Genomic DNA, 26,964 nt, shown 5'->3' on the forward strand with positions numbered 1-26,964 from the left:
AGTTTTCTGCATGGTAGCACAGCTGACTGTAAATACTTGCATGGTGGTGAGGGTCAGGACAATGTCAGGGGTCAGCCATGGGTGTGTGCATGGTGGTAGAAGCCAATGATAAAAGTTGGGGTTCTCTGCCTGAGTATGCACAGCTGTGGTTTCTGGGGCTGGTGGTATGCATTTGTATCATGACAGAGATAGCCATGAATATGCATGGATTTGGGGACCAGGGATAGGGAATGGGGCTGGCTGCATGCACATGTGTAGCTATGGGGGCCAGGACCAGCTGTGAGTATGTGTTCAGGGGCCATGGTGACTTCTAGGATGAAGACACCTGTGGTGGTGGGAATGGAGTGGGACTCAAGCTGTTGGTCTTTGCATGTGAAAATCTGCAGAACTCTTGGTGATGAAAACTGCAGGGAGACTATAGTAGCTGAGCTGGCTGTTGGTTTCCTCAGTGATGAAAGCTGCTGGAGTCATCTGTGGAGCAGGCCTCTGGGGTCTGCAATGGTGAACACTTGATAAACAAAATATGGTATATATACACAATGGAATATTGTTCCTTAAAAAGGAAGGAAATCCTGACCTACAATACATGGATGAACCTTGAGGACATAAAGCTAAGTAAATGAGCCAGTCACAAAAGGACAAAAATTGTATGAATCTATTTATGAGGCACCTAGAGAAGTCAAAATTATAAAGCCAAAAACGGAATGGTGGTTACTAGGGGCTAGGGAAGCAGGAGACCTGGCCTTATCAAAATGACATAGAATTTTATGTTTTTAATTTTTTTTATTTTTTTTTTACCAGATGAAGACTTCTGGAGATTGGTTGCATAACAATGAGAAATACTTAACATTAATGAACTACACACTTAAAAATGGTTAAGATCACTCATTGTTAGTGTACAGAAATGCCACTGATTTCTGTGCATTGATTTTGTATCCTGCCACATGGCTGAATTGCTGTGGGAGTTTTAGCAATCTTGGGGTGGAATCTTTTGGGTTTTCTACATACAGTACCATGTCATCTGTGAAGAGGGAGAGTTTGACTTCTTTGCCAATTTGAATGCCTTTTATTTCTTTTTGTTGTCTGATTGCCAAGGCTAGGACTTCTAGTACCCTATGATCCAGCAATTGCACTACTGGGTATTTACCCCAAAGATGTAGTGAAATGCCAGGACACCTGCACCCTAATGTTCATAGCAGCAATGTCCACAACAGCCAAACTGGAAGGACCCACGATGTCCTTTGACAGATGAATGGATAAAGAGGAGCACTGGGAGGATCCCTGGGTGGCGCAGCGGTTTAGCGCCTGCCTTTGGCCCAGGGCGCGATCCTGGAGACCCGGGATCCAGTCCAACGTCGGCTCCCTGCATGGAGCCTGCTTCTCCCTCTGCCTATGTCTCTGCCTCTCTCTCTCTCTGTGTGTGACTATCATAAATAAATACAAATTAAAAAAAATAAAAAAAGAGGAGCACTGGGTGTTATGCTATATGTTGGCAAATTGAACTCCAATGGAAAAAAAAAGAGGATGGTATATATATATATATATATATATATATATATATATATATATATATATATACACACACACACAATGGAATATTACTCAGCCATCAGAAAAGGTGAATACCCACCATTTGCTTTGATGTGATTGGAACTGGAGGGTATTATGCTGAGTGAAAGCAGTCACTTGGAGAAGGACAGTCATTATACGGTTTCACTCATATGTGGAATATAAGAAATAGTGAAAGGGATTATAAGGGGGAGGAGAGGAACTGAGTAGAAAAAAATTAGAGGGAGACAAACCATGAGAGACTTCCTAACTCTTGGGAAACAAACAAAGGGTTGTGGAAGGGGAGGTGGGTGCGGGGATGGGGTAACTGGGTGACAGGCACTGAGGAGGGCACTTGATGGGATGAGCACTGGGTGTTATACTATATGTTGGCAAGTTGAATTTAAATAAAAAAATAATTAACTTGAAAATCTTTGTTATAAAAAAAGATGAAGAAAATGATTAAGATGGCAAATTTTATGTTCATGTTAATGTTTCAATCCACAGTCCCCTAAGTAATGAACACTGTACCTTAACTTGTGACAAAATATTGCATAGCAGTCAGAATGGCTAAAATAAACAACATAGGAAACAATATTTACCCAAAGAATACAAAGATACTGATTTCTAGGGCCACACACAACCTGATGTTTATAGCAGCATTTTCAACATTAGTCAAAATATGGACAGAGCCCAAGTGTCCATCGACTAATATATGGATAAAGAAGATGTGCTATATCTATACAATAGAATACTGCCTAGCCAGAAAAAGAAAATGAAATCTTGCCATTTGCAACAACATAGATGGAGCTAGAGGGTATTTTGCTAAGTAAAATAAGTCAGCTAGAGAAAGACAAATACCATATGATTTCACTCATGTGTGGAATTTAAGAAACAAAACAGATGAATATAGGGGAGGGGGAAAAAGAGCAATAGAGGGAAACAAACCATATGAGACTCAACTACAGAGAACAAACTGGGGGTTGATGAAGGGATGTGGGTGGGGGATTGGCTAGATGGGTGATGGGTATTAAGGATGGTACTGTTATGATGAGCATCAGTTGTTGTATGTAAGTGATGAACCACTGAATTCTACTCCTGAAACTAATATTGCACTGTATGTTAACTAACTGGAATTTGAATAAAAACTTGAAAAAATGAAAATGTGACTGTGAAAACCTAAGGTGGGAGTAGCAGTTCTGTTTGAATTAATCAGAGAATTATTGCAGAGAATAGATTAGAATATATTGTATAAAACATCTTGTATATGCTCTGTGTATACACAGTGAAGATCAATGTTCGGGAAACATTTAAAGACTCAGAGATAAACCTTTGGGTGTTTGCATTTTTATAATAACATAGTTATATTTTTAAATATCTTATTTATATTACATATAATATAGCATATTAAGATATATTAAAATATACATCATGTATATAAACATGCACACTGTATTATCACACCCCAAATAGGTATCAGAATTCCTTATAACATTGATTAGATGGCAATATCTTTGTCCATAACTAAGAAAAAAAGACTTAAATTTTTTATTTTTAAAAGATTTTATTTATTCATGAGAAACACAGAGAGAGGGGCAGAGACATAGGCAGAGGGAGAAGCAGGCTCCTTCTGGGGAGCCTGACTGGATCCCAGGACCCTGGGATCACCACCTGAGCAAGAGGCAGACGCTCAACCACTGAACCACCCAGGTGCCCCAGAAAAGAAGACTCTTACCAAGTTAGAGAAGGATGGTGTGTCCACAATTACCAAGAATTTGAAATGGATGGATACCTACCCTTTACATCGATATGGGTGAAACTGGAGGGCATTATGCTAAGTGAAATAAGTCAATTGGAGAAAGACAATTATATGGTTTAACTCATATGTAGGAATATAAGAAATAGTGCAGAAGACCATAAGGGAAGGAAGGAAAACAGAATGGAAAAAAATCAGAAAGGAAGACAAACCATGAGAGACTCTTAACTCTGGAAAAGAAAACAGGGTTGCTGGAGGGGAGGTATGTGGGGGGATGGGGCAACTGGATGACGGGCATTAAGGAGGGCACAGGATGTGATGAGCACTTGGGCGTTATATGCAACTGGTGGATTATTGAAAATTACATCTGAAACTAATGATGTACTATATGTTGGCAAATTGAATTTAAATAAAGAATTTGGAATGAAGATGAGCAGACACAGGTGGAGAAAAGTACCCGATGTACACTCGGTCTCACAGGATCAGGGAATTCCTTCCTTCCAGATTCTTGGTCTTGAAGGATTTGCGTTTGCCTGGGATCTCAGTGACAATGAGAATGTTTGACTAATGAGGAGCTTTGGAAATTGAACCTCTAGGGGATACAGAGACTGCAATCTGCCTGTGACCATTTATTTGAGCAATTCTTCCCATGAAAAGTATAGCATAATTGAGCCTCCTCCCATAGATGATCCTGCTTGCTCAGGAGCCTACATCTCATTCAGTTCCTCTGCCCCTTTCTGAGTACAAATTTCCCAGGTGGTGCATTCGGGGGAAATGTCAATCCTCATTCCACTGTGATGCCAGCCAGGTAACCTACATCGATGTTTGGAAACGAGGGCAGGTGTTTTACTCCAGGTTCATCGAGGGGAAGTCAGGAAGAGAGTACATGTACTGATGACTAGAAGGAAGTCATCCAGGGTTCTCCTGCCTGTCTGTCATCCCCTTCACATCCTTGTACTTTGTACCAATCTCAAGTACCTCCATTTACTAGTGTACCCACTCTCTAGATTAGTCAGGACCATTTCTTAATGAATAGAAATCTGCTTTAAAAAAATAGGATGGACATTTACTGAATGGGCTCCACAACAGATTGGAAGTGGAAGAAAAGTGAATTAATGAATGAGGAGACAAGGTGGCAAACTTAGGCCTGACCATAGAGCCGATGTCAGCAGATGAACCGTTCCAGGACAAAACACAGATCAGACTAGATAAAAGGGCCAAAGGCATACTATGCGGAGGAAATGGAGTCTGGATACAGACAAACAGGCTGAAAGCAAAGGAAGAAAAACGGAGCCTCAGCCTCCCTGTGGTCTGCTCTGGTCCACGCGCTCAGCCCTGGATGACTCCCAGGGCCTCTGACTCCAGCCTGGAAGCTGGAGAAGCCTCCACACCTGCAGACTTGAGGCAGGCCCTGTTCCCTCCGGCAGGCTTTCCCTTCCTGAATGGACCGGGGCTTCTTCAGGAGACCCCACTCCAACGTTTAAGAGGTTCAGGCCCAGCTCTGAGCTACCTCGACCCCCGTCCCTGACCTCAGCAGACGTCCAGATGCATGTTTGAGGTACCTCACGTATGTACCCTGTTGCTCCAACCAGGCAACTGCTGGAAGCTTTTCCAACTGTTCTTTCTTCCACTGGGGAAGAGACCTTGTGATCTGTAGCTCGCCTCACAGGGTTCTTTGCTCTCTGGAATTTTGAAGCCTTTAAAAATAGAAGATCTGTAATAAAAAAAATAGGAAATAGGATGACTGTTAGACAAGTCTCTGACATTTACTTACAATTTTGTGGAGGTGAGAGGGCAGAAAAAATTTGGCAAAGTTCACTTTATCTTCCCATTCCTGGCTCCTGACATACTTACGTATTACCTCAGTTGCTTGCCAGCCACTGAGGTCTCTGGGCATCCAGACAGCATCTTCAGCTGCCTCCCCAATCTGTTTCTTTATAAAATTACCAAATGTTTCAAATAATCAGAACACTATAGATAGTACAGTATTAAGAAATGGCCACCTGGCAACTCTTGTGGAAATTAATAAGGGATGACACTCTGCTATATCAGCTTCAGTTTTTTGGTAATGGAACAGGATAATATGCCTTCAGAAGGCATTCATTTCTTATCCTTCTCTATTAGTCTCTGTCCCATCCTAAGACAGTGTTTGTCTCTGATGATGCTCCTTCTGCTGGCCTAGAAAACACACATTTGACTGTGTTGTCACTTCACCTTCTCCATCAGATCCATCAACAACATGGGACTCAGAAACAACACAGGGGTTTCAGAATTCCTTCTAATGGAAGTGACAGAGGATCCAGAACTGAAGCCCCTCCTCTTTGTTCTGTTCCTGTCCATATACCTGGTCACCATCCTGGGAAACCTGCTCATCATCCTGGCTGTCATCTGTGACTCCCACCTCCACACCCCCATGTACTTCTTCCTGTCCAACTTGTCCTTTACTGACATCTGTTTAAGCACAACCACCATCCCAAAGATGCTGGTGAACATCCAAGCAGAGGATCAGAGCATCACTTACACAGGCTGCCTCACACAGATCTACTTTATCCTGGTTTTTGCTAGTTTGGAAAGTTTCCTTCTTGCACTAATGGCCTATGACCGCTATGTGGCCATCTGTCATCCACTGAGGTACACGGTCATCATGAACTCCCACCTTTGTGGCCTCTTGATTCTACTGTCTTTGTGCATTAACATTGTGGATGCCCTGATGCACAGTCTGATGGTGTTGCAACTGTCCTTCTGCACAGACCTTGAAATCCCTCTCTTCTTCTGTGAAGTTGTTCAGGTCATCAAGATTGCATGTTCTGACACCCTCATCAATAACATCCTGATATATTTTGCAACTAGCGTATTTGGTGGTATCCCTGTGTGTGGAATCATTTTCTCCTATACTCAGATAGTGTCTTCTGTTTTGAGAATGCCATCAGCAGGTGGAAAGTATAAAGTTTTTTCCACCTGTGGGTCTCACCTCTCTGTTGTGTCCTTGTTCTATGGGACTGGTTTGGGGGTGTACATTAGTTCTGCTCTTACTAGCTCTTCCAGAAACACTGCGGTGGTTTCAGTGATGTACACTACTGTCCCCCAAATGATGAACCCCTTCATCTACAGCCTGAGGAACAGGGACATGAAAGGAGCCTTGAGGAAACTCATGAGTAAGATACCATTGTTTTTTCAGGAACGTGCTGTTTAATTTCCACATATTTGTATATTTTCCATTTGTCCTTCAGCTACTGATTTCTATCTTCACACCATGGTGATCAGAAAAGATACTTTGCACGATTTCAATATTTTAAAATTTAAATTTATTTAAAAATTTAAAATTTACTTTGCACATTTTCTACCGTTGTTGGATGGAGTGTTCACAGATAACTGTTAGGTTTTGTTTGTTTATTATGTTTTCCAAGTTCATTCTTTCTTTTTTATCTATCCAGGGGCACTAAGCATTGTTGAAAGTGATGTATTGAAGTCTCTTGTAATATTGTGGAAACATGTATTTCCTTTTTTTTTTTTTTTTGAAACATGTATTTCTTACGTCACTTCTATCATGTGTGCTTCACTCATTTTGAGGCTCTGTTGTTTGGTGTTTGTATGTTTGTAATTGTCACACTGTCTTGATTATTGACCTTTAAATCTGTATTTCTGTGTACCTATTTACCTATATTCCATCTTGCTTGCTTTGTCTATTTCAACAGTTTTGGTTTAAAGTCTACTTTTTCCTCCTGACGTTAGCTCTCTTTCGGTAACTATTTGATTGGACTGTATTTTTAATTTTTTCATTTAAAAAGCTGTTTGTTTGTGGATCCATAGTAAGTCTCTCATAAAAACCTATATTCCTGTGGTGTTTCCTTTACTTGTCTTCCAATCTCTACTTTTTGATTGGACAGTTTAATCTATTTACCTTTAAAGTACTTACTGATGAGGAGATTCTTAATTCTTCCATTGAAAATTTTATTTATTTATGTCTTTATTTTTGTTATTCTTTCTTTTTTTTAATAAATTAATTTTTTATTAGTGTTCAATTTGCCAACATACAGAATAACACCCAGTGCTCATCCCGTCAAGTGCCCCCCTCAGTGCCCGCCACCTAGTCACCCCCACCCCCGCCCCCCCCGCCCTCCTCCCCTTCCACCACCCCTAGTTCGTTTCCCAGAGTTAGGAGTCTTCCATGTTCTGTCTCCCTTTCTGATATTTCCTACCCATTTCTTTCTTTTTTTTTTTTTTAAGATTTATTTATTTATTTATTTATTTATTTATTTATCTATTTATCTATGTATTTATTTCTGAGAGAGAGACAGAGACAGAGACAGAGACACAGGAGGAGGGAGAAGGAGGCTCCACGCCGGGAGCCTGACGCAGGACTCGATTCCAGGATCCAGGGTCGCGCCCTGGGCCAAAGGCAGGTGCTAAACCACCGAGCCACCCAGGGATCCCACGGAAGAAAGATTTAGATGAGTATCTTGGCACATTATCTTGGGTGGAAGCTGCCAACTACCTATCATCATTTGCCTGTTCTGAAAGTCTTGGGTCAATGCCCTTTTCGAATGACTGACTACTTCCAGATGATGTCTGAGGTTCCTGATTGAGTAGCCTTCTTCTTTTGTCCAATTCTGAATTTTTTTAAAGTTAGTTAACATTTGAACCTCCTAGAGTTTCATTGCTATTTTTTAAATTTATTTTTTTTCTTCCAGTTTATTTTTTTATACATTTATTTTTTTATTGGTGTTCTATTTGCCAACATATAGAATAACACCCAGTGCTCATCCCATCAAGTGCCCCCCTCAGTGCCCGTCACCCAGTCACACCCCCCCCCCGCCCACCTCCCCTTCCACCACCCCTAGATCGTTTCCCAGAGTTAGGAGTCTCTCATGTTCTGTCACTGCCCTCCTTTCGGCCCCGTTGATTTTTTGTAGTGAACATTTTGGATTTTGTTCTTTTTGTTTTTTTAAAAATTTTTATTTACTTATGATAGGCACACAGTGAGAGAGAGAGAGGCAGAGACACAGGCAGAGAGAGAAGTAGGCTCCATGCACCGGGAGCCCGATGTGGGATTCGATCCCGGATCTCCAGGATCGCGCCCTGGGCCAAAGGCAGGCGCTAAACCGCTGCACCACCCAGGGATCCCAGATTTTGTTCTTTTGGAATATATCCAGGTAACTGTCTTTAAGGTTACCACGGGCATTATGTTTAACATGCTAAATTTAAAACAATCTAGTTTGAATTTATACCATTTTTATTTCAATAGCATGCACAACCTCTGATCTTCTATTGCTCTGTGTCCTTCTTTATGTTGTTACTGTCACAAATTAAATTTTTATATTGTTGCCAATAACACAACTTTAACATTTTTACATTTGTTTTTAAAACCAGTAGGAAATAAAAAGTGAAGTTATAAATCAAAAATACAATGCTGTTTTTTAATTTGCCTATGCATTTATCTTTTTCTGAAATCTTTATTTTTTTCCATGAAGAACTGATTACTGTTTTGTATCTTTTCATTTTAGCTTGAAAGAATCTGTTAGATATTTTCATAGAGTAGGCTTAGTAGTAATGAACTCCTTCAGCTTTATTTGTTTCTTTCTTCTTTATTTGTTTCTATTCAGTGGAATATTTTGTTTCTTCCTCAGGTTTGGAAGGAAAATTTTATCAAATATAAAATCCTTGTTTGCCAATATTCTTTCAGGACTTTATATATGTCATCCTACTATCCTCTCACCTTCATGGTTCTGATGAGAAATTGGTTGTTAGTCTTATTGAGGACATCTTGTATGTGTGGAGTTAATTTTCTCTTAAGTTCTTGTATGTGATAAGCTCCTTTCAAGATTCTTTCCCTTTGGCTTCGCCAGTTTGAGGATGATGAGTCTTAGTGTTAGTATCTTTGAGTTATTCTCCTTGGAGTTCACAGGGTTTCCCAGATTTGTAGGTTCATGTATAGCATCATGTTTGGGGGAATTTCATTCATTTTATCTTCAAATACTATTTTCTCTTTCTCTTTTGCTGGGACTCCCATAATGCATATATATATCTTTTTTCACTTGATGGTGTCCCATAGGTCCCTTAGGGTCTGCTCACTTTCCTTCATTCTTTTTTTCCTTCTGGTTCTCAGAATCAGTATTGTAATGTAATATCTCTGAGTATCAGAATCTCCCCCACATTTGCTCTTTTACACAGTTTTATTGAGAAGTAATTGAGATATATCACTATATAAGTTTAAGGTAAACAGCATGATGGTCTATTCTACACATATTGTGAGATGATGATCACAATAGGTTTAGTTAATATCCATCATCTCATATAGGCACAATCAAAAGAAAATAAAAAATATTTTCTCTTTGTGATGAGAATTCTAAGGATCTACTCTAATAACTTTCCTATATATCATACAGCAGTGTTAGCTGTAGTCATCATGTTGATATATCCCTAAAACTTATTTAACTTATAACCAGAAATTTATACTTTAGATGTCCTCCCTTTAATTCCCCTTACCCCACCTCTCATCTGTCTTAACCATCAATCTGTTTTCTTTTTCTGTGAGTTTGGTGTTTTGTTTTTTAGATTCTACATATAAGTGAGATCATACAGCATTTGTCTTTCTTTGACTTATTTCAGTTAGCACAGTGCCTTCAAGGTCCATCCATGTGTGTCCAGTGATGGACAAATGGATTAAGAAGTTATGGTGTATGTGTGCATATACCATAAAAAATTAGGAAATTATACCATTTACTATTTTAAAAATTGTTCAAGGTGGTAGTAGTCTGTTTAGTGACTTTCCTAGAATGTATTTGCAGACTGTAATTTTTATGGTGTGTGGTCATCGAAATCTTTGTTCTTTATTTTGTTCAGGTAGTACTGTTACAGAATTCCTTAAATTCTAGGAGTGACACAGACAAAGAAATAACACAGCTCTCTCAGTCTTCATAGATTGGATCCGTGCTGCAGTATTCTTTCTTTTTAAAAAGATTTTACTTATTTATTTGAGAGAGAGAGTGGGAGGGGGTAGGGAGGAGCAGAGGGAGAGGGACAGGCAGATTCCATGATGAATGTGGAGCCTAACTTGGGGCTCAATCCCATGATCCCCAGATCATGACCTGAGCCGAAACCAAGAATCAGATGCTTAACCAACTGAGCCACTCAGGCGCCCCTGCTGCAGCACTCTTACAACACTTATCCAGGTTTGCACTGAGCATAGAGATCAGTGTGAAAATTTAGGATCTTCTCTGGCCTTTTCTGAGTATATGTCTTATCATGGGCATGCATGTGGCTTTCTAAATTTTCCCATACACTTGGTTGATTTTAAACATCCTAATTTCCTAAAGAAAACTTCCCCTGTTTTACTCTGGGGTTTAGCTGGTCTAGTTTATGTTTCTTTAAAAAAAAATAAAGATTTTATTTATTTATTTTTAAATTTTTATTTCTTATTTATTTATGATAGTCACACACACAGAGAGAGAGAGGCAGAGACATAGGCAGAGGGAGAAGCAGGCTCCATGCACCGGGAGCCCGATGTGGGACTCGATCCCGGGTCTCCAGGATCGCGCCCTGGGCCAAAGGCAGGCGCTAAACCGCTGCGCCACCCAGGGATCCCTACTTATTTATTTATTGAGAGAGAGAGAGAGAATATGGGGGGGAGAGAGAGAGGGATAGAATCTCAGGTAAACTCCCCGCTGAATGTGGAGTCCAATGTAGGGCACCATTTCGTGACTCTGAGATCATGACCTAAGCCAAGACCAAGAGTTAGATGCTCAACTGACTGAGCCACCCAGATGCCCTCTATTTTACATTTTGACTTAATCTTTTATCATAGGTATATATAAGCTGCTAGTTTGGTTTGCAGTATTTTTGAACAATGCCTGCTACTTTTCCAGCCTGAGGTCTGAGTTAGGCAAAACAGAAATGAATGCAAAACAGAAATGAATTGTGTCAATCCTTCAAGCAGCAACCAGCAGGTTACAGCAGACATACAGAATGCTTTGAGTAAAGATCCACTCTGCTTCCTTGGAATACCTGCTGAGAATACAGGCTATGACAGTTTTCATACTAACACTATTGCCATGCCAGGGAAAGGGAGCAGCAAGGGCAGGTAAAAATGCCACATAATTTTCCTACCATTTTGAAGTTGCTTTTTCCTTGACTCGGCACTCACTTGGTTGCTATAAATTTTGACTGTTTTCAGGAATTCTGAGAAAGTTAGTTCTAACAATTCTGTTGTTTTTTCAGTGTTATTTTGAGAGGACAAGAGCTTTGAGCTGGCTAACCTCCCATTTTACTATTGCACTGAGGCTATTCTTCCATGCACACTTCATTTTAATTATAGGGCAAACATTAGAAACTGTTGAATTGACAGGTCAAGGCTCGCAGGCTGTGCTGTCCCATGGGGGAGCCACTGCACACATGTGACTGTTGAGCACATGGAGAGTGGTGGTCCAAACTAAGACAGGTGCTGAGTTTAAAACCCACACTACATTTCAAAGAGGAAAAAAAAGTAAAATATCAATAATTTTGTACGGTTTACATATTGAATTAATACACTAGGTTAAAGAAAATATATTAACATTTATAAAAAAAGAGACAATTGAATATGTAGAAAAAGAATACAAAGAACCATACATAGAATTTGCTTTTTAGGGTATATTTGCTGTAATATTATGTATATTAACACTTGCATTTTATAGATGATGCATTTATCTATCTATCTCCATATAATAAACTATATTTTTGAGCTTACATGTCCTGTCTTCCTTAGATTGTTGCTATAAAAGGTGTCTTTGAATGTATTTTAGACATTCTTTGAATGTCTTTGAATGTATATTCTAACAATATTAGAATCCAATTACAGAAGGGAACTGTATCCATGTATAAAAGGATCTTGAAATGGATGTGTAAAGAAATAGGTGGATGGACAAGAACTGTTTACTTTTGGCCTCCCAGGATGCAGGAATTAGCCAGTTTTAAGTTACTCCTCTGAGCCTTGTTTCTTAAGGATTTTTACTACCCTGGGATCAGCATAATAGCAAAAGAATGTGACTAATGAGGAACTTTGGATATTGAACCTTGAAGGGCCACAGAGACTGCAAATTGCCTGTGGCCACTTTGCTCAGGTCACTGGGCAATGTACCTGAGTCTTTTCTCAGGGACCATCATTTTGTATAATGGCCTAGTCCTTTGCGCTGTGTTTTCATCCCCCTCAGAAGAGGGCTTCCATTTATTTCCTTTAGTATTAAAGGGAGAAACTGGATATCATTCCTGAGGGCTGGCACCCGGGTAATCTGAAATTCCCTAGTCTATGGTTTTCATATAGGAAGAGGTGTTTGTCTACTAGTCCATTTGGGTCTGTTATTGGGAAAATGCTGAAGACAACCTGATCTTACTCACCTGAGAAGTGCCTAATTGTTGATCAATTGATATAAACATGTACTTTTGCAACAATACCTAATAAATCTCATTTTCTACTCTGAATCCAAAGTTTTAGAGATCTTTTCTATCCTCAGGAGAAATTTCTTTGCACAATTTGTGGAAAGTTCTAGAATTCTCTAAAATGTTTCTTAATTTCTGGGTACAGAATTGAGGTAGATAGTTAGCATATATTTATCCTTCCACATCTGTTTTTAATATTCCTTTGTAAGAATGATCCTTGGGGGCAGCCCCGGTGGCTCAGCGGTTTAGCGCCGCCTACAGCTCAGGGCGTGATCCTGGAGACCCAGGATGAGTCCCACATCAGGCTCCCTGCATGGAGCCTGCTTCTCCCTCTGCCTGTGTCTCTGCCTCTCTCTCTCTCCTCTCTGTGTATTCTCATGAATAAATAAATAAATAATCTTTTTTTTAATAAGGAAATATATATATTTTAATTTTTATTTATTTATGATAGTCAGAGAGAGAGAGAGAGAGAGAGAGAGAGAGAGGCAGAGACACAGGCAGAGGGAGAAGCAGGCTCCATGCACCGGGAGCCCAACGTGGGATTCGATCCCAGGGCTCCAGGATCGCGCCCTGGGCCAAAGGCAGGCGCCAAACCGCTGCGCCACCCAGGGATCCCAATAAAAAAATCTTAAAAAAAAAAAAAAGAATGATCCTTGGTCTTGACCCTGGTGCTTGAGTTTCAGATAAGTGTATACTCATGAAACCGTCACCACCATCTACCATCAAGACTATAGACATATCCATCATATCCCAAAGTTTCCTCCCATTTTAATTCTTATTATTTTTATTATTATTTTTTGTGATGGTTATACTTATTTTTTTAATAATAAATTTATTTTTTATTGGTGTTCAATTTGCCAACATGCAGAATAACACCCAGTGCTCATCCTGTCAAGTGCCCCCCTCAGTGCCCGCCACCCAGTCACCCCCAATTGCCATCAGGGAAATACAAATCAAAACCACAATGAGATACCACCTCACACCAGTGAGAATGGGGAAAATTAACAAGGCAGGAAACCACAAATGATGGTTATACTTAATATAAGATCTACCCTCTTACCGAATTTTGAATCTACAATACGATGTTGTTAGCTGTAGGCACTACGGTGCATAGCAGATTTTCAGAACTTCTTTATTTTGCACAACTGAAACTTTTTACCCTTTGACCATCACCTCCCTATTTACCTCTCTTCCAAGCTGGTAGCAACTACCATTTGACTCTCTTCCATGAGTTTGACTACCTTAGATCCCATATATAATGATCCCATACAGTATTTGTCTTTCCCTGTTGTGCTCATTTCACTTAGTATAATGTCCTCTGGGTCTATCTGTGTTGTCACAATGGCAAGATTTTCTTCTTTTTTTAAGGTTAAATAATATTCTATTATGAATATATATCTCACTTTCTTTATCCATTCATACATTAATGAACATTTAGATTGGTTTCATATTTTGGCTATTGTGAATAATGATGCAACAAACATGGGAGTGCAGGAATCTCTTTGATATCCTGATTTAATTCTCTTGAGTATATACTAGAAGTGGGATTGCTGGATCACATGGTAGATATATTTTGAACTATTTGAGGTACCTCCATAGTGTTCCCCATTGGGCTGTACCAACTTACAATTTCCACTAAGTGCATCAGGCTTCATTTTCATTTTCTCCACATCCCCCCCTTTTTTTTAAATAAAGAATTTATTTATTTATTTATTTATTTATTTATTTATTTATTTATTTATGAGAGAACACGTGAGCTGAGGGGAGGGGCAGAGGCAGAGGGAGTAGCAGACTCTCCCCCTGAGCCGGGAGCCTGACATTTGTATGTCTTGTTTGGAGAAATATATTTTTAGGTCTTTTCATCATTTTTTAATGGGGTTACTATTTTTTTGCTATTAGTTTGGATATTAACACCATATCAAGTGCGGTTTTGCAAATATTTCTCCCATTTCGTAGGCCAGCTTTTCATTTTGTTGAACATTTCTCTATGCTGTGCAAACTTTTTAGTATGATGTGTTCAACTTGTTTATTTTTTCTTCTGTTGCTTGTTTTTCTTAAGATTTATTTATTTATTTATTTATGTATTTATTTATTTATAAATTTATTTTTTATTGGTGTTCAATTTGCCAACATATAGAATAACACCCAGTGCTCATCCCATCAGGTTGCTTGTGTTTTTGATGTTATATCCAAAAACACATTGCCAAGACCATGTCAAGGAGCTTCTCCCTTATGTTTTATCCTGGGAGTTTTATGATTTTAGGTCTTCTGTTTGAGTCTTTAATCCATTCAAGTTGATTTTTTAAAATTTTTATTTTTTAAAAGATTTTATTTATTTGTTTGAGAGAGAGATAGAGAGAAAGAGAGAGACAGATAGCAAGAGTGTGTGAGAGAGAGAGCACAAGTGGGAGGGATGATCAGCCTCCCTGCTCAGCAGGGAACCCAATGGGGGGCTTGATCTCAGGACCCCAGGACCACGACCTGAGCCAAAGGCAGATGCTCAACCAAATGAGCTACTTGGGTACCCCTCCAATTGATTTTTAAAATATCTATCTTTTTATTCTACTTTTTCTTTTTTATATTTGAGTATGGTTGACACATAATGCTACATTAGTTTCAGACATACAACATACTGATAGCACAAGTTTATACATTCTGCTATGTTCACCACAAGTGTAGCTACCACCTATCCTGCCTGATACATCGCTATTACAGTATCATTGACTATATTCCTTATGGTGTGCATTTTATTCCCATTACCTATTCATAATGTAACTAGAAGCCTGTATCTCCCACTTCTCTTCCTCCATCAATAGATGAAATAGGATAAGGAAGATGTGGTATACATATGCCATGGGATATTAGGCAGTCATAAAAAGGATGATATTGTGCCATTTGAGACAACATGGCTGGACCTAGAGGGTATTAAGCTAAGTGAAATAAGTCAGACTGAGAAAAACAAATACCATATGACTTCATTCATAATTTTGGTGTAGTGTAAGGTATGCATCCAGTGTTATTCCTATGCATGCAGTTTTCTTAATACCATTTATTGAAGAGACTACCCTTTCCTCATTGAATATTCTTGGAACCCTTGTCAAAGATTAGTTGACTATATATGTGTTGGTTTATTTATGGACTCTCTATTCCACTCCATTGGTCTCTGTGTCTGTTTTTATGCCAGTATTATACTGTTTGGATTACTATAACTTTGATATGTTGCTTGATATAAGGAAGTGTAATGCCTCTAGCTTAGTTTTTCTTGCTCAAGATTGCTGTGACTGTTTGGGGTCTTTTGTGGTTCCATATACATTTTAGGATTATTTTTTCCCCTATTTATTTATGAATATTGTACAGTGAATGCTATATACCTAGCCTCATAGTCAGAAAAGCAGTCATCCTGAATTCCTCCCTCTGGAGTCTTGGCCTTGAAATATTTGCATTGCCAGGGATCACAGTGACAATAAAATTGCTTGGCTAATGAGGAGTTTTGGAAATTGAACCTCTGGGGATACAGAGAAAGCAATCTGCCTGTGACCACTTGCTTCAACAGTTCTTCTCCAGAAAAGAAGTAGCACACCTGAGCTTCATCTCATAGGTGATCCTTCTTGCCCTGGAACCTGAGGGTCACTCAATCCCTCTGCCCTTCCTGAGTATAGATCTTCCATTTGGTACATTCAGAGAAGATGTCACATCATTCTACTACGATGCCCACCAGGTAACCTAATGTGTCTTACTCAATGTTTGGAAATGAGGGCAGTTGTTTTGCTACAGTTTCATCCAGAGGAAGCTGTGAAGAGTGCATGTATCGAATGATTAGAACTGTGTCACCCAGTGTCCTCTTGCCTGTCTGTCATCTTCTTCACATTTCCTTGTACTTTACACCAATCTCAAGTACTGGTGATTTACTAATATCTTACTCAGTCTCTACTATAGCCAGGACCATTTTCCTACTGAGCAGAAATATGCTTTATATAAAACAGGATGGCTGTTATAAAATTATCTGAGATTTACTTGCAATCTGGTGGTGTAGGAGGCAGGAAATTTGGTAAAGTTCATTTTATCTTCCCATTCCTGGTTCTTGAAATACTTATATATTACCTCAGTTGTTTGCCTCCGAGGTCTCTGGGCATCCAGACAGAATCTTCAGCTGCCTCCCCAGTCTGTTTCTCTTTAAAAAATTACCAAATGTTTCAGATAATCAGAACAGCATAGATAGTGTAATTTTTTTAAAAAAATTATTTACTTATTCATGAGAGACAGAGAGAGGGAGGCAGAGGGAGAGTCAGGCTCTCTGCAGAGTAGAGAGCCTAATGCAGGACTTGATCCCAGGACTCTGGGATCATGGGATCATGACCTGAGCAGAAGGCAGATGCTTAACTGGTTGAGCCACCCAGGTGCCCAGATAGTGTATTTTTTTTTTTAAAGGCCACCTATCAATCCTTGTGGAAATTAACAATGGATGACACTCTGCTGTATCAGCTTCAGGTTTTTGGTAATGGAACAGGATAATATGCCTTCAGAAGGCATCCATTTCTTATCCTTCTCTATTAGTCTGTCCCATCCTAAGACAGTGATTGTCTCTGATGATGCTCCTTCTGCTGGCCTAGAAAACACACATTTGACTGTGTTGTCACTTCACCTTCTCCATCAGATCCATCAACAACATGGGACTCAGGAACAACACAGGGGTTTCAGAATTCCTTCTAATGGAAGTGACAGAGGATCCAAAACTGAAGCCCCTCCTCTTTGTTCTGTTCCTGTCCATATACCTGGTCACCATCCTGGGAAACCTGCTCATCATCCTGGCTGTCATCTGTGACTCCCACCTCCACACCCCCATGTACTTCTTCCTGTCCAACTTGTCCTTTACTGACATCTGTTTAAGCACAACCACCATCCCAAAGATGCTGGTGAACATCCAAGCAGAGGATCAGAGCATCACTTACACAGGCTGCCTCACACAGATCTACTTTATCCTGGCTTTTGGTGGTTTGGAAAGTTTTCTTCTTTCAGTAATGGCCTATGACCGCTATGTGGCCATCTGTCATCCACTGAGGTACACGGTCATCATGAACTCCCACCTCTGTGGCCTCTTAATTCTACTCTCTTTGTGCATTAACATTGGGGATGCTCTGATGCACAGTCTGATGGTGTTGCAACTGTCCTTCTGCACAGACCTTGAAATCCCTCTCTTCTTCTGTGAAGTTGTTCAGGTCATCAAGCTCGCATGTTCTGACACCCTCATCAATAACATCCTGATATATTTTGCAACTAGCGTATTTGGTGCTATCCCTGTGTGTGGAATCATTTTCTCCTACACTCAGATAGTGTCTTCTGTTTTGAGAATACCATCAACAGGTGGAAAGTATAAAGCCTTTTCCACCTGTGGGTCTCACCTCTCTGTTGTGTCCTTGTTCTATGGGACTGGTTTGGGGGTGTACATTAGTTCTGCTCTTACTAGCTCTTCCAGAAACACTGCAGTGGTTTCAGTGATGTACACTGTTGTCCCTCAAATGATGAACCCCTTCATCTACAGCCTGAGGAACAGGGACATGAAAGGAGCCTTGAGGAAACTCATAAGTAGAATGCCTTCTCTTCTGTGACTGTGTCATTAGCATTTGACTGTGGTTTCTAAAATGAGTCAAAGTGACAAAAATACAGGGTGAGCTGGAATATTCAATTCTTGCATCATCAACTTCTACTAAAATTACAAGATGGCCATGTGCATTTTAACTTGATGTGGAAAGCTAACTTGTACTTTATCCAGCAATGTGGTATGGTGTTTGGCAAGGGATTTCAAAGCTCTAATTTCAGTTTCTTTTTTTTTTAAAGACTTTATTTATTTATTCATGAAAGAGAGAGAGAGAGAGGCAGAGACATAGGCAGAGGAAGAAGCAGGCTCCCTGCTGGGAGCCCGATGCAGGACTTGATCCTAGGACCCCGGGATCATGACCTGATCCGAAAGTAGATGCTCAACCACTGAGCCACCCAGGCATCCCTCTAATTCCACTTTCTGAGTCAAATTCCCTAAAAGCAGAACTTGAGTCAGAGGTTCTTATAGCAGTGATTTTGTGGAGTTTATTTTCAGAAGAGAAGTAGGAAAAGGTAGATAGAACAGGGAAAGAATTTAAATGAGGATGTCATGAGTCTACCTGATTCTAGGATTATACCATGAGAATTGCACTTCAGTGTTGGAACTACTGGAAGGCCAGGTGCTGATGTTTTGTACCCCAATTCAATAATCACCAATTCCAGTCACTGGAAACTGTACCTTCACAGGGCAACCTCAGCAACCACTACACTTAGTTTCATTACATATAAAATGCCGTTATTATATTATCTTAGTGGTTTGACGTGATAGAAAGAATTAACTTTTATCAGTACAAGATATTTGGTTGTAATAAGAAAAAGAAATCCTGATTCTAATATGCTCAACACATAAAGAGGGTTATAAGGTGATGGATGTGTTCATTAACTTTCTTGTGGCAATAAGTGCACAGTGCATATATATATATATATATATATATATTAAGTCATCACATTGTACACCTTAATTTTGTTATTTATACCTCTGTAAAACTGTAAAAAAATGAGTTATCCTTCATTGTAGGGACTTTAGAAGTAGGAATATATAAGAACTGGACAGTAAGGCTCCATTCATTCTTCCATATGGTGGCTTCCTCCCAGATCTGGCTCTCCTATAGTCCAGATGGTTGCAACAGATGGAAGAAATCTATGGATGAATGTATTTAAATCTGGAATATGAAACCTTTCCTAAAGTCTTCTTGTTAAAATATATACAAAGCATATATAAAATGTATCTATAGGAAAAAAAAAGGTAAGATAGTGAAACACATACCTCTCACCCAGGTGAAGAAATAAAGCAGTGCCACAGAGAATCCACTTGATGGTGTCCCAGCCACGTTACCTTCTTTCTCCCCAGTGGCAAACACTATACCGAACTTTGTATTTATCATTTGGTTGATGTTCTTCTATTAGGTTGAATCCTATGAACTTGCCAGTATTTGATCATGTTTGTCCTTTAAAATGGGCAGTGGGATTCAATGTTAGTATCACCCAAATGTATCCATAGCCAATGTGTAAATTTTCTTATTTTTGAACAAGTTAAAAGTTAAATCTTAATGAATGCATCTTGTGTCTTGTTTTTCCATCTTTGCGCTTTTGAGGTTCAGAAGTGTTTATTTTAGCAGTAATTCATTTATTTTCATTGCTTTCTATTCTTATATTATGTACAGAGACATTACAAAGTAGGTATTTTTGTGAGGTTGAAAGATATTTTGGTTGGTACTTTTCTTCGTGTATAAATAAATCTGCTTGAGTATTATCACATACATTTCATGGTGGAAAGAAGAACGTTTTATACTCAGGATAGAATTATTATGTGTATGAGGTATACTCATACACATAATATTTGGATATTTCTTTTTAAAAATTTTTAAATTTAAATTCAGTTTAGTTAACATATACTGTATTTTTAGTTTCAAGGGTAGAATTTAGTAATTCATCAGTTGCATATAATACCCAATACTCATTACATCATGTGCCTTCCTTAAAGCCCATCACACAATTGCCCCATCCTTCCACTGACCACCCCTCCAGCAACCCTCAGTTTGTTTCCTAGAGTTAAGAGTCTCTTATGGTTTGCCTCCCTCTCTGTTTTCATCTTATTTTATTTTTCCTTCTCTTTTCTATGTTCATCCATTTTGTTTCTTAAATTCCGCAGATGAGTGAAATCATAGGTTATTTCTCAAAAAGTTAAAAATAGAACTACCCTACAACCCAGAAATTGTACTACTAGGGATTTATTTGAAGGATACAAACAGGGATCCCTGGGTGGCGCAGCGGTTTAGCGCCTGCCTTTGGCCCAGGGTGTGATCCTGGAGACCCGGGATCGAATCCCACATCGGGCTCCCAGTGCATGGAGCCTGTTTCTCCTTCTGCCTATGTCTCTGCCTGTCTCTCTCTCTCTCTGTGACTATCATAAATAAATAAAAATTAAAAAAAAAAGATTTTAAAAAAAAATGAAGGATACAAACATAGATTTGAAGCAGGACATGCACCCCAATGTTTACAGCAGCAATGTCCACAGCAGCCAAAATATGGAAAGAGACCAAATGTCCATCAACAGATGATTGGTAAAGATGTGGTATATATTTATAATGGAATATTACTCAGCCACCAGAAAGAATGAAATATTGCCATTTGCAATGATATGGATGGCACTAAAAGCTATTATGCTACATGAAATAAGTCAGTCCTCTGGGTATTTCTGAAGACTTTCCCTAAGTGATTGAATCATTTGACATGCTCACCAAAATTTCCTGGTGATATATATTATCACTAACATGTTTTCATTTATACTGACAATCCAGTGAGCGTAACATTATTTTATTATTGGCATTTCCCTTATTATCTATGAGATTGTCATTTCATATATTTATGGGCCATTTATTTTTACTCTCTGTTAAATACCTGTTTATGGTTTTTCTGCTGAGCTGTTGTCGAAATGGCTGAATTTCTTTCTATTTTTATAGCTGAATAATAATCCATCGTATATACACCAAATTTTCTTTATTCACCTGTCAGTGGACACTTAGGTTATTTCCATATCTTGATTATTGTGAATAATGCTGAAACTAACATGTGAGAACAGGTATCACTTAAAGATACTGATTTTGCTTCCTTTGCACAGGTACCCAGAAGTGGGATTACAGGCTCATACAATAGTTCTATCTTTAAGTTTTTAAATTGAGGTATAATTGGCATAAAACAGTTTCAGATGTACAACACAATGATTCCACATATGCATATATTGTAAAATGATCACCACAATAAGTCTAGTTAACATCCATCACCATAGATACAAATAATTTTTTATGATGAAAACTTTAACATTTACTTTCTCTCTCTCTCTTTTTAAAAGATTTTATTTATTTATTTGAGAGAGAGAGAGAGAGAACATGAGTGAGGGGAAGCGGCAGAGGGAGAAGGAGAAGCAGACTCCCTGCTGAGCGGGGGATCATCACCTGGGCTGAAGGCAGACACTTAACTGACTGAGCCACCTTGGTGGCCCTAAGATTTACTATCTTAGCAACTTTCAAATATGCAATACAACTTATTACATCACATCCCCATGATGTATAATTGGAATTTTCTGCCTTTTGACCACTGACACACATTTCACCAACTCCTCCGTCCCCACTTATGGCAACCGCCAATCTATTCTCTGTATCTATGGGCTCAGGTTTTTGTTTTGTTTTTGAACCCAACATCTAGATGAGATCATATGGCATTTGTCTTTGTCTTATTTCACTGAACCTGAACCTCAGGGTTCATCCATATGTCTCAAATGGCAGGATTTCCTTCTTTTTTAAATGGGTGAATAATCCATTTTGTGTGTGTGTGTGTGTGTGTGTGTGTGTCTGTACACATACATATACCAATCACATTTCTTTATCCATTTATCTGCTGATGGACACTTAGGTTATTTCCATGTCTTGGGTATTGTTAACAGGGCTTCAATGAACATGGGAGTATACATATCTCTTCAAGATAGTGATTTCATCTCCTGCTGATATTATCTCCAGGAGTGGGGTTGAGGGATCATATGGTAGTTCTATTTTTATATTTTTGAGGAACTTCATACTGTTTTCTATAATGACTTCATCAGTTTACATTCCTACCAACAATATGCCAGACTTCCTTTTCTCCTCATTTGTGCCAACACTTGTTATCTCTTGTCCTTTTTTTTTTAAAGATTTTATTTATTTATTCATGAGAGACACACAGAGAGAGGCAGAGACACAGGCAGAGGGAGAAGCAGGCTCCCTGTGGGGAGCTTGATGTGGGACTTGATCCCAGGACCCTGGGATCATGACCCGAGCCAAAGGCAGACACTCAACCACTGAGCCACCCAGGTGTCCCTCTCTTGTCCTTTGTATGAAAGCCATTCTAAAAGGTGTCAAGTGATATCTCACTGTGGTTTTGATTTCCATTTTGTGATGATTAGTGATGTTGAGCATCTTTTCTTGAATGTGTTAGCCACGTGTATGTAAAAAGCCACAGCTAATATACTAATTGGGGAAAAACTGAGAGTTTTTCCTTTATGGTCAGGGATATCCACTCTCACCACTTTTATTCAACATAGTACTGGAAGTCCTAGCTAGCAATCAGGCCACAAAAAGAAATAAAAGGCATCCAAATCAGCAAGGAAAAAATAAAACTTTCACTATTTGCAGATGACATGATACTATATACAGAACCCAAAAGACTGCTAGAACTATGTATACCCTTTAGAAAATATGTATTCAGTTTCTCTGCTGATTTTTAAATTTTTTTTATTTTTTAAAAGATTTTATTTATTTATTCATGAGAGACAGAGAGAGAGAGAGAGAGGCAGAGACACAGACAGAGGGAGAAACAGGCTCCCTGTGGGGAGTCCAATGTGGGACTCGATCTTGGGACTCCAGGATCATGCCCTGAGCCAAAGGCAGACACTCAACTGCTGAGCCACCCAGGCGTCCCTAAATCAAATGGTTTATTTTTTGCTATTAAGTTATATGTGTATTTTATATACCTTGGCTATTAATCTCTTATCAGATACATGATTTATAAGGATTGAAATAAGTAAGCTTTTCATTTAGGTGATGGTTTCTTGCTATGCAGAAGCTTTTTAGTTTGATGTAGACACATTTATTAATTTTTGCAGTTGTGGCTTGTGTTTTTGGCGTCATAATTGTTGCCAAGATGAATGTCAAGGAGCTTTCCCTCTGTTTTCTACTAGCAGTTATATGCTTTTCAGGTCTTATGTTTAAGTCATGAATAATTTTGAGTTAATTTTGTGAGTAATGTAAGATAGGGGTTCAATTTCATTCTTATGTGTGGGGGTATAGTTTTTCCAACACCATTTATTAAAGAGATTATCCTCTCTCCCTGGAGTGTCCTTGGGTCCTTTGTCAAATACAAGTTGATTATATATGTGAGGGTTTATTCTGGGCTCTCAGTTCTGTTCCATTAGTCTATGTGTGTGATTTAATGTTAATACCACACAGTTTTTAAAAAGATTTGATTTATTTCAGAGCAAGAGAGATAGCAAGAGAGAACATGAGCAGGGAAGAGAGGGAGAAGGCAGCTACCTGCTTGGCAGGGAGCCCAATACAGGGCTTGATCACAGGGCTTAGGGGTCATGACCTGAGCTGAAGGCAGACACTTAACTGATTGAGCCACCCAGGCACCCCACCAAACAGTTTTGATTGCTATAACTTTGTAGCATAGTATGAAGTCAGGATACCTGATGCCTCCATCAGAAGTGTATAGAAGCCATTTCAGGCTTCCAGAGGGGCCCAATCAGATCACAGATATAGGCTGACTAGAGCCCAACCCTTGGGAAACAGTTGGGAAAGTATGCAGTTAAACACTTTCCAGGAAGAAGGTGGGAGCCTTGTGTTTCTGCCTCCTCCCTGTGTGCTGAGTCCAGGGGGTAACCACAAGAAGTATTTATGTAGCCCTACAAAACTGTCTCATGATTTTCTGTGGTATCTGGGGATTTGGAAATGCCAAGCCCTATTGCTCTCAGAGCTAGAAGATTTGGGAGCAAGTTCCTGGAGTTTGTCATACAAGTTGGGTCCCCATGTGTGTGGTCTTATCCCTTCATTCCTCAGAGATGAGCTGAGTTGGGGATTCTCACCTGGCGGTAAGGTGCTGTCCCATGGGTGGGTGGGGGGGTTGATGGTGTGAGCATACTTCAGTTTTTCCCACCTCTTTTGAGGTAGGTGTTTTCTCAGTGCTCTGATATGTAGGAGTTACCCAACCAGTTTCTGGATTTTTCTCAAAGGGAATTAATGCATGTGTACCTCTATGGTAAGTGTGTTCCCAGGAGGAGGGGGGTCAGGAAACCCCTCTTCTGTCATATAGCTGATCTTGGTGAGAATTCATTAGGTTTAAACATTTAACAAGGCCAATATTAGGTCAAATTTATTTAATATGTAGTATTGGGCAATGTAAAGGAGTGATTTTTTTTTAAAAAAGGACACATTAGGATCCTATCAAAATGACAGTTTTGTAGGATAAAAATGACAGTTTTATAGGACAAAAGATGATCAAATATGGAAATCAAATACTGGTTGCATCAATCTGATATGTGTTTTTATGGTCACATTTCCTCTTCCTTTTCTGTTTTTTCTTCTACCTATTTTATAAGGAAACATATGATGTCTATTTAGGGCTCACCTAGATAACTCAATGTAAGTGCATCCTTGGCAAAGACCCTTTTTCAAATAAGTTCCAATAACATTCATCCTTTTATCATGAGTTACTAATCACAAATTGGGGGGACTAGGAGTAGACCTATCATATTGAGGGCCTCCATTTCACTTCCTACAGATGTGCTTTGGTCGATTCCATCGAGAGGCCTAGTCTCATCTAAAACTGGGAGGGAGAGTTTTCTGTCTCCTGGCTTCAGGTTCAAGTATGACATCTAAATTTGCTGCCATCACCTTGTGACTTGAGTAGAACCAGTCTTAGGACAAAGCCACCAAATGGAGAAATGGAGTGAAGCCCTATCCCTTGTTCTTGTACATTTCTTATCTCTGAAGTCCTAGTAATGACAAACAACTGTTTCTTGTTTGACCATATTATAGTCAGGAGTATTCTTGTATTCTTCTTATTAGAACTGAAGTCTTCCTCACTGATGAAGCACAAATAACTCACAATTATTTAAAGCTGAGATGATATCATTATACCAATCTTATAGAAAACAAAACTGAGTATAGTGAGTGTTAATGTTGCCTCCCAGGGATACAATTTACCAGTGACTGGTCTCCATCCTTACTAAATTGGGGTGTGACAGGTAAGTTCCCTTACTTCACTAAGGCCTGACTTTGGGTTTCAATTGACATGGTCTGTCATGGGATAAGGTGGAAGCCAGTCTGCAGATATGACCCCAGTTGTGCTTCTATCCTTTATTGAGCTATCCATATTCTACAATTTTCCTTCTTCTGGGAGTCATGCATGCAAACATTATAAAACTATGACCTCTGCCTCAGGTTCTACCCCTAGGGAACTGAGAAAAAACTTGAAATAAGAACTGAAATAATTTGTCAAACATAACAAAGCTAAATAAAAATAAAAGTCAGGCTTCAAGTCTAAGTTAAAATGCATGTGGCCATTACGTTATCTAGTCACATTACAAGCATTTGGTTACAGGTGAATTATACATCATGGTTCTCCTGTGAGTCCTAAAACTCTGATTTATTCTAACAACCAGTCCAAAGTACACAGAACAATCACAGAAAGGAAGGTATCCTACTGAAAAGTTTCTTCAAGGCACCCTGCATGTCACTATTTCTCAGACTGTAGATAAAGGGGTTCATCATTTGAGGAATCACGATGTACATCACTGAAGCCATGGCAGTCTTCCTGGAAGAGTCACTAAGTGCAGAACTAATGTATACTCCAAAAGCTGTCCCATAGAAGAAGGACACAACGGACAAGTGAGAGCCACAGGTGGAGAAAGCTTTATATTTCCTGCCCGCTGATGGCATTCTCAAAACAGAGGAGAAAATTTGAGTATAAGAGAAAATAATTCCGGAGAGAGGAACACCCCCAAATAAGCCAGCTGCAAAATATGCCAGAATATCATTGATGAGAGTATCAGAGCAGGCAAGCTTGACAATCTGACCAAGCTCACAGAAGAAGTGGGGGATGTCCACGTCCTTACAGAAGGATAACTGTAGCACCATCAGACTGTGGAGCAGGGCATTGACAATGCTAATGAGCAGTGAGAGTACCATCAGCAAGCCATAGAGTTGGGGGTTCATGATAACAGTGTACCTCAGGGGATGGCAGATGGCCACATAGCGGTCATAGGCCATTGCTGCAAGGAGAAAATTTTCTAAACCAACAAAAGTCAAGACAAAGCAGACCTGGGTGAGGCAGCCTGTGTAACTGATGCTGTGACTCTGTGCTTGGATGTTCACCAGCATCTTTGGGATGGTGGTTGTACTTAAACAGATGTCAGTAAAGGACAGGTTGGAGAGGAAGAAGTACATGGGAGTGTGGAGGTGGGAGTCACAGATGACAGCCAGGATGATGAGCCCGTTTCCCAGGATGGTGGCCAGGTATATGGACAGGAACAGGCTGAAGAGTAGGGACTGCAGTTCTGGATCCTCTGTCAGTCCCAAGAGAAAGAATTCTGAAAATACTGTTTGGTTTTTGGGTCCCAT

General features: G+C 39.4%; 3 protein-coding genes across 3 annotated transcripts; 2 read left to right on the forward strand and 1 right to left on the reverse strand.

Annotated features, from left to right (window-relative positions):
• The first annotated feature begins 5,543 nt into the window (after positions 1 to 5,543).
• Positions 5,544 to 6,497, forward strand: LOC140611470 (olfactory receptor 7G1-like). Its single transcript, XM_072788218.1, has one exon. The coding sequence runs from the start codon at positions 5,544 to 5,546 to the stop codon at positions 6,495 to 6,497; it is 954 nt and encodes a 317-aa protein (XP_072644319.1).
• Positions 6,498 to 17,385: 10,888 nt separating this feature from the next.
• Positions 17,386 to 18,324, forward strand: LOC140611375 (olfactory receptor 7G1-like). Its single transcript, XM_072788154.1, has one exon. The coding sequence runs from the start codon at positions 17,386 to 17,388 to the stop codon at positions 18,322 to 18,324; it is 939 nt and encodes a 312-aa protein (XP_072644255.1).
• Positions 18,325 to 26,025: 7,701 nt separating this feature from the next.
• LOC140611376 (olfactory receptor 7G2-like) lies at positions 26,026 to 26,964 on the reverse strand. The gene has a single exon (XM_072788156.1). It carries the CDS (start codon positions 26,962 to 26,964, stop codon positions 26,026 to 26,028), a length of 939 nt encoding a protein of 312 aa, XP_072644257.1.

Source organism: Canis lupus, chromosome 19 (genome assembly GCF_048164855.1).
Source record: "Canis lupus baileyi chromosome 19, mCanLup2.hap1, whole genome shotgun sequence".
In the NCBI taxonomy this organism is placed as follows: Eukaryota; Metazoa; Chordata; class Mammalia; order Carnivora; family Canidae; genus Canis; species Canis lupus.

Coding starts and splice junctions, on each gene's coding strand:
- LOC140611470 (XM_072788218.1), top strand. CDS start 5,544: ATGGGACTCAGAAACAACACAGGGGTTTCAGAATTCCTTCTAATGGAA.
- LOC140611375 (XM_072788154.1), top strand. CDS start 17,386: ATGGGACTCAGGAACAACACAGGGGTTTCAGAATTCCTTCTAATGGAA.
- LOC140611376 (XM_072788156.1), bottom strand. CDS start 26,964: ATGGGACCCAAAAACCAAACAGTATTTTCAGAATTCTTTCTCTTGGGA.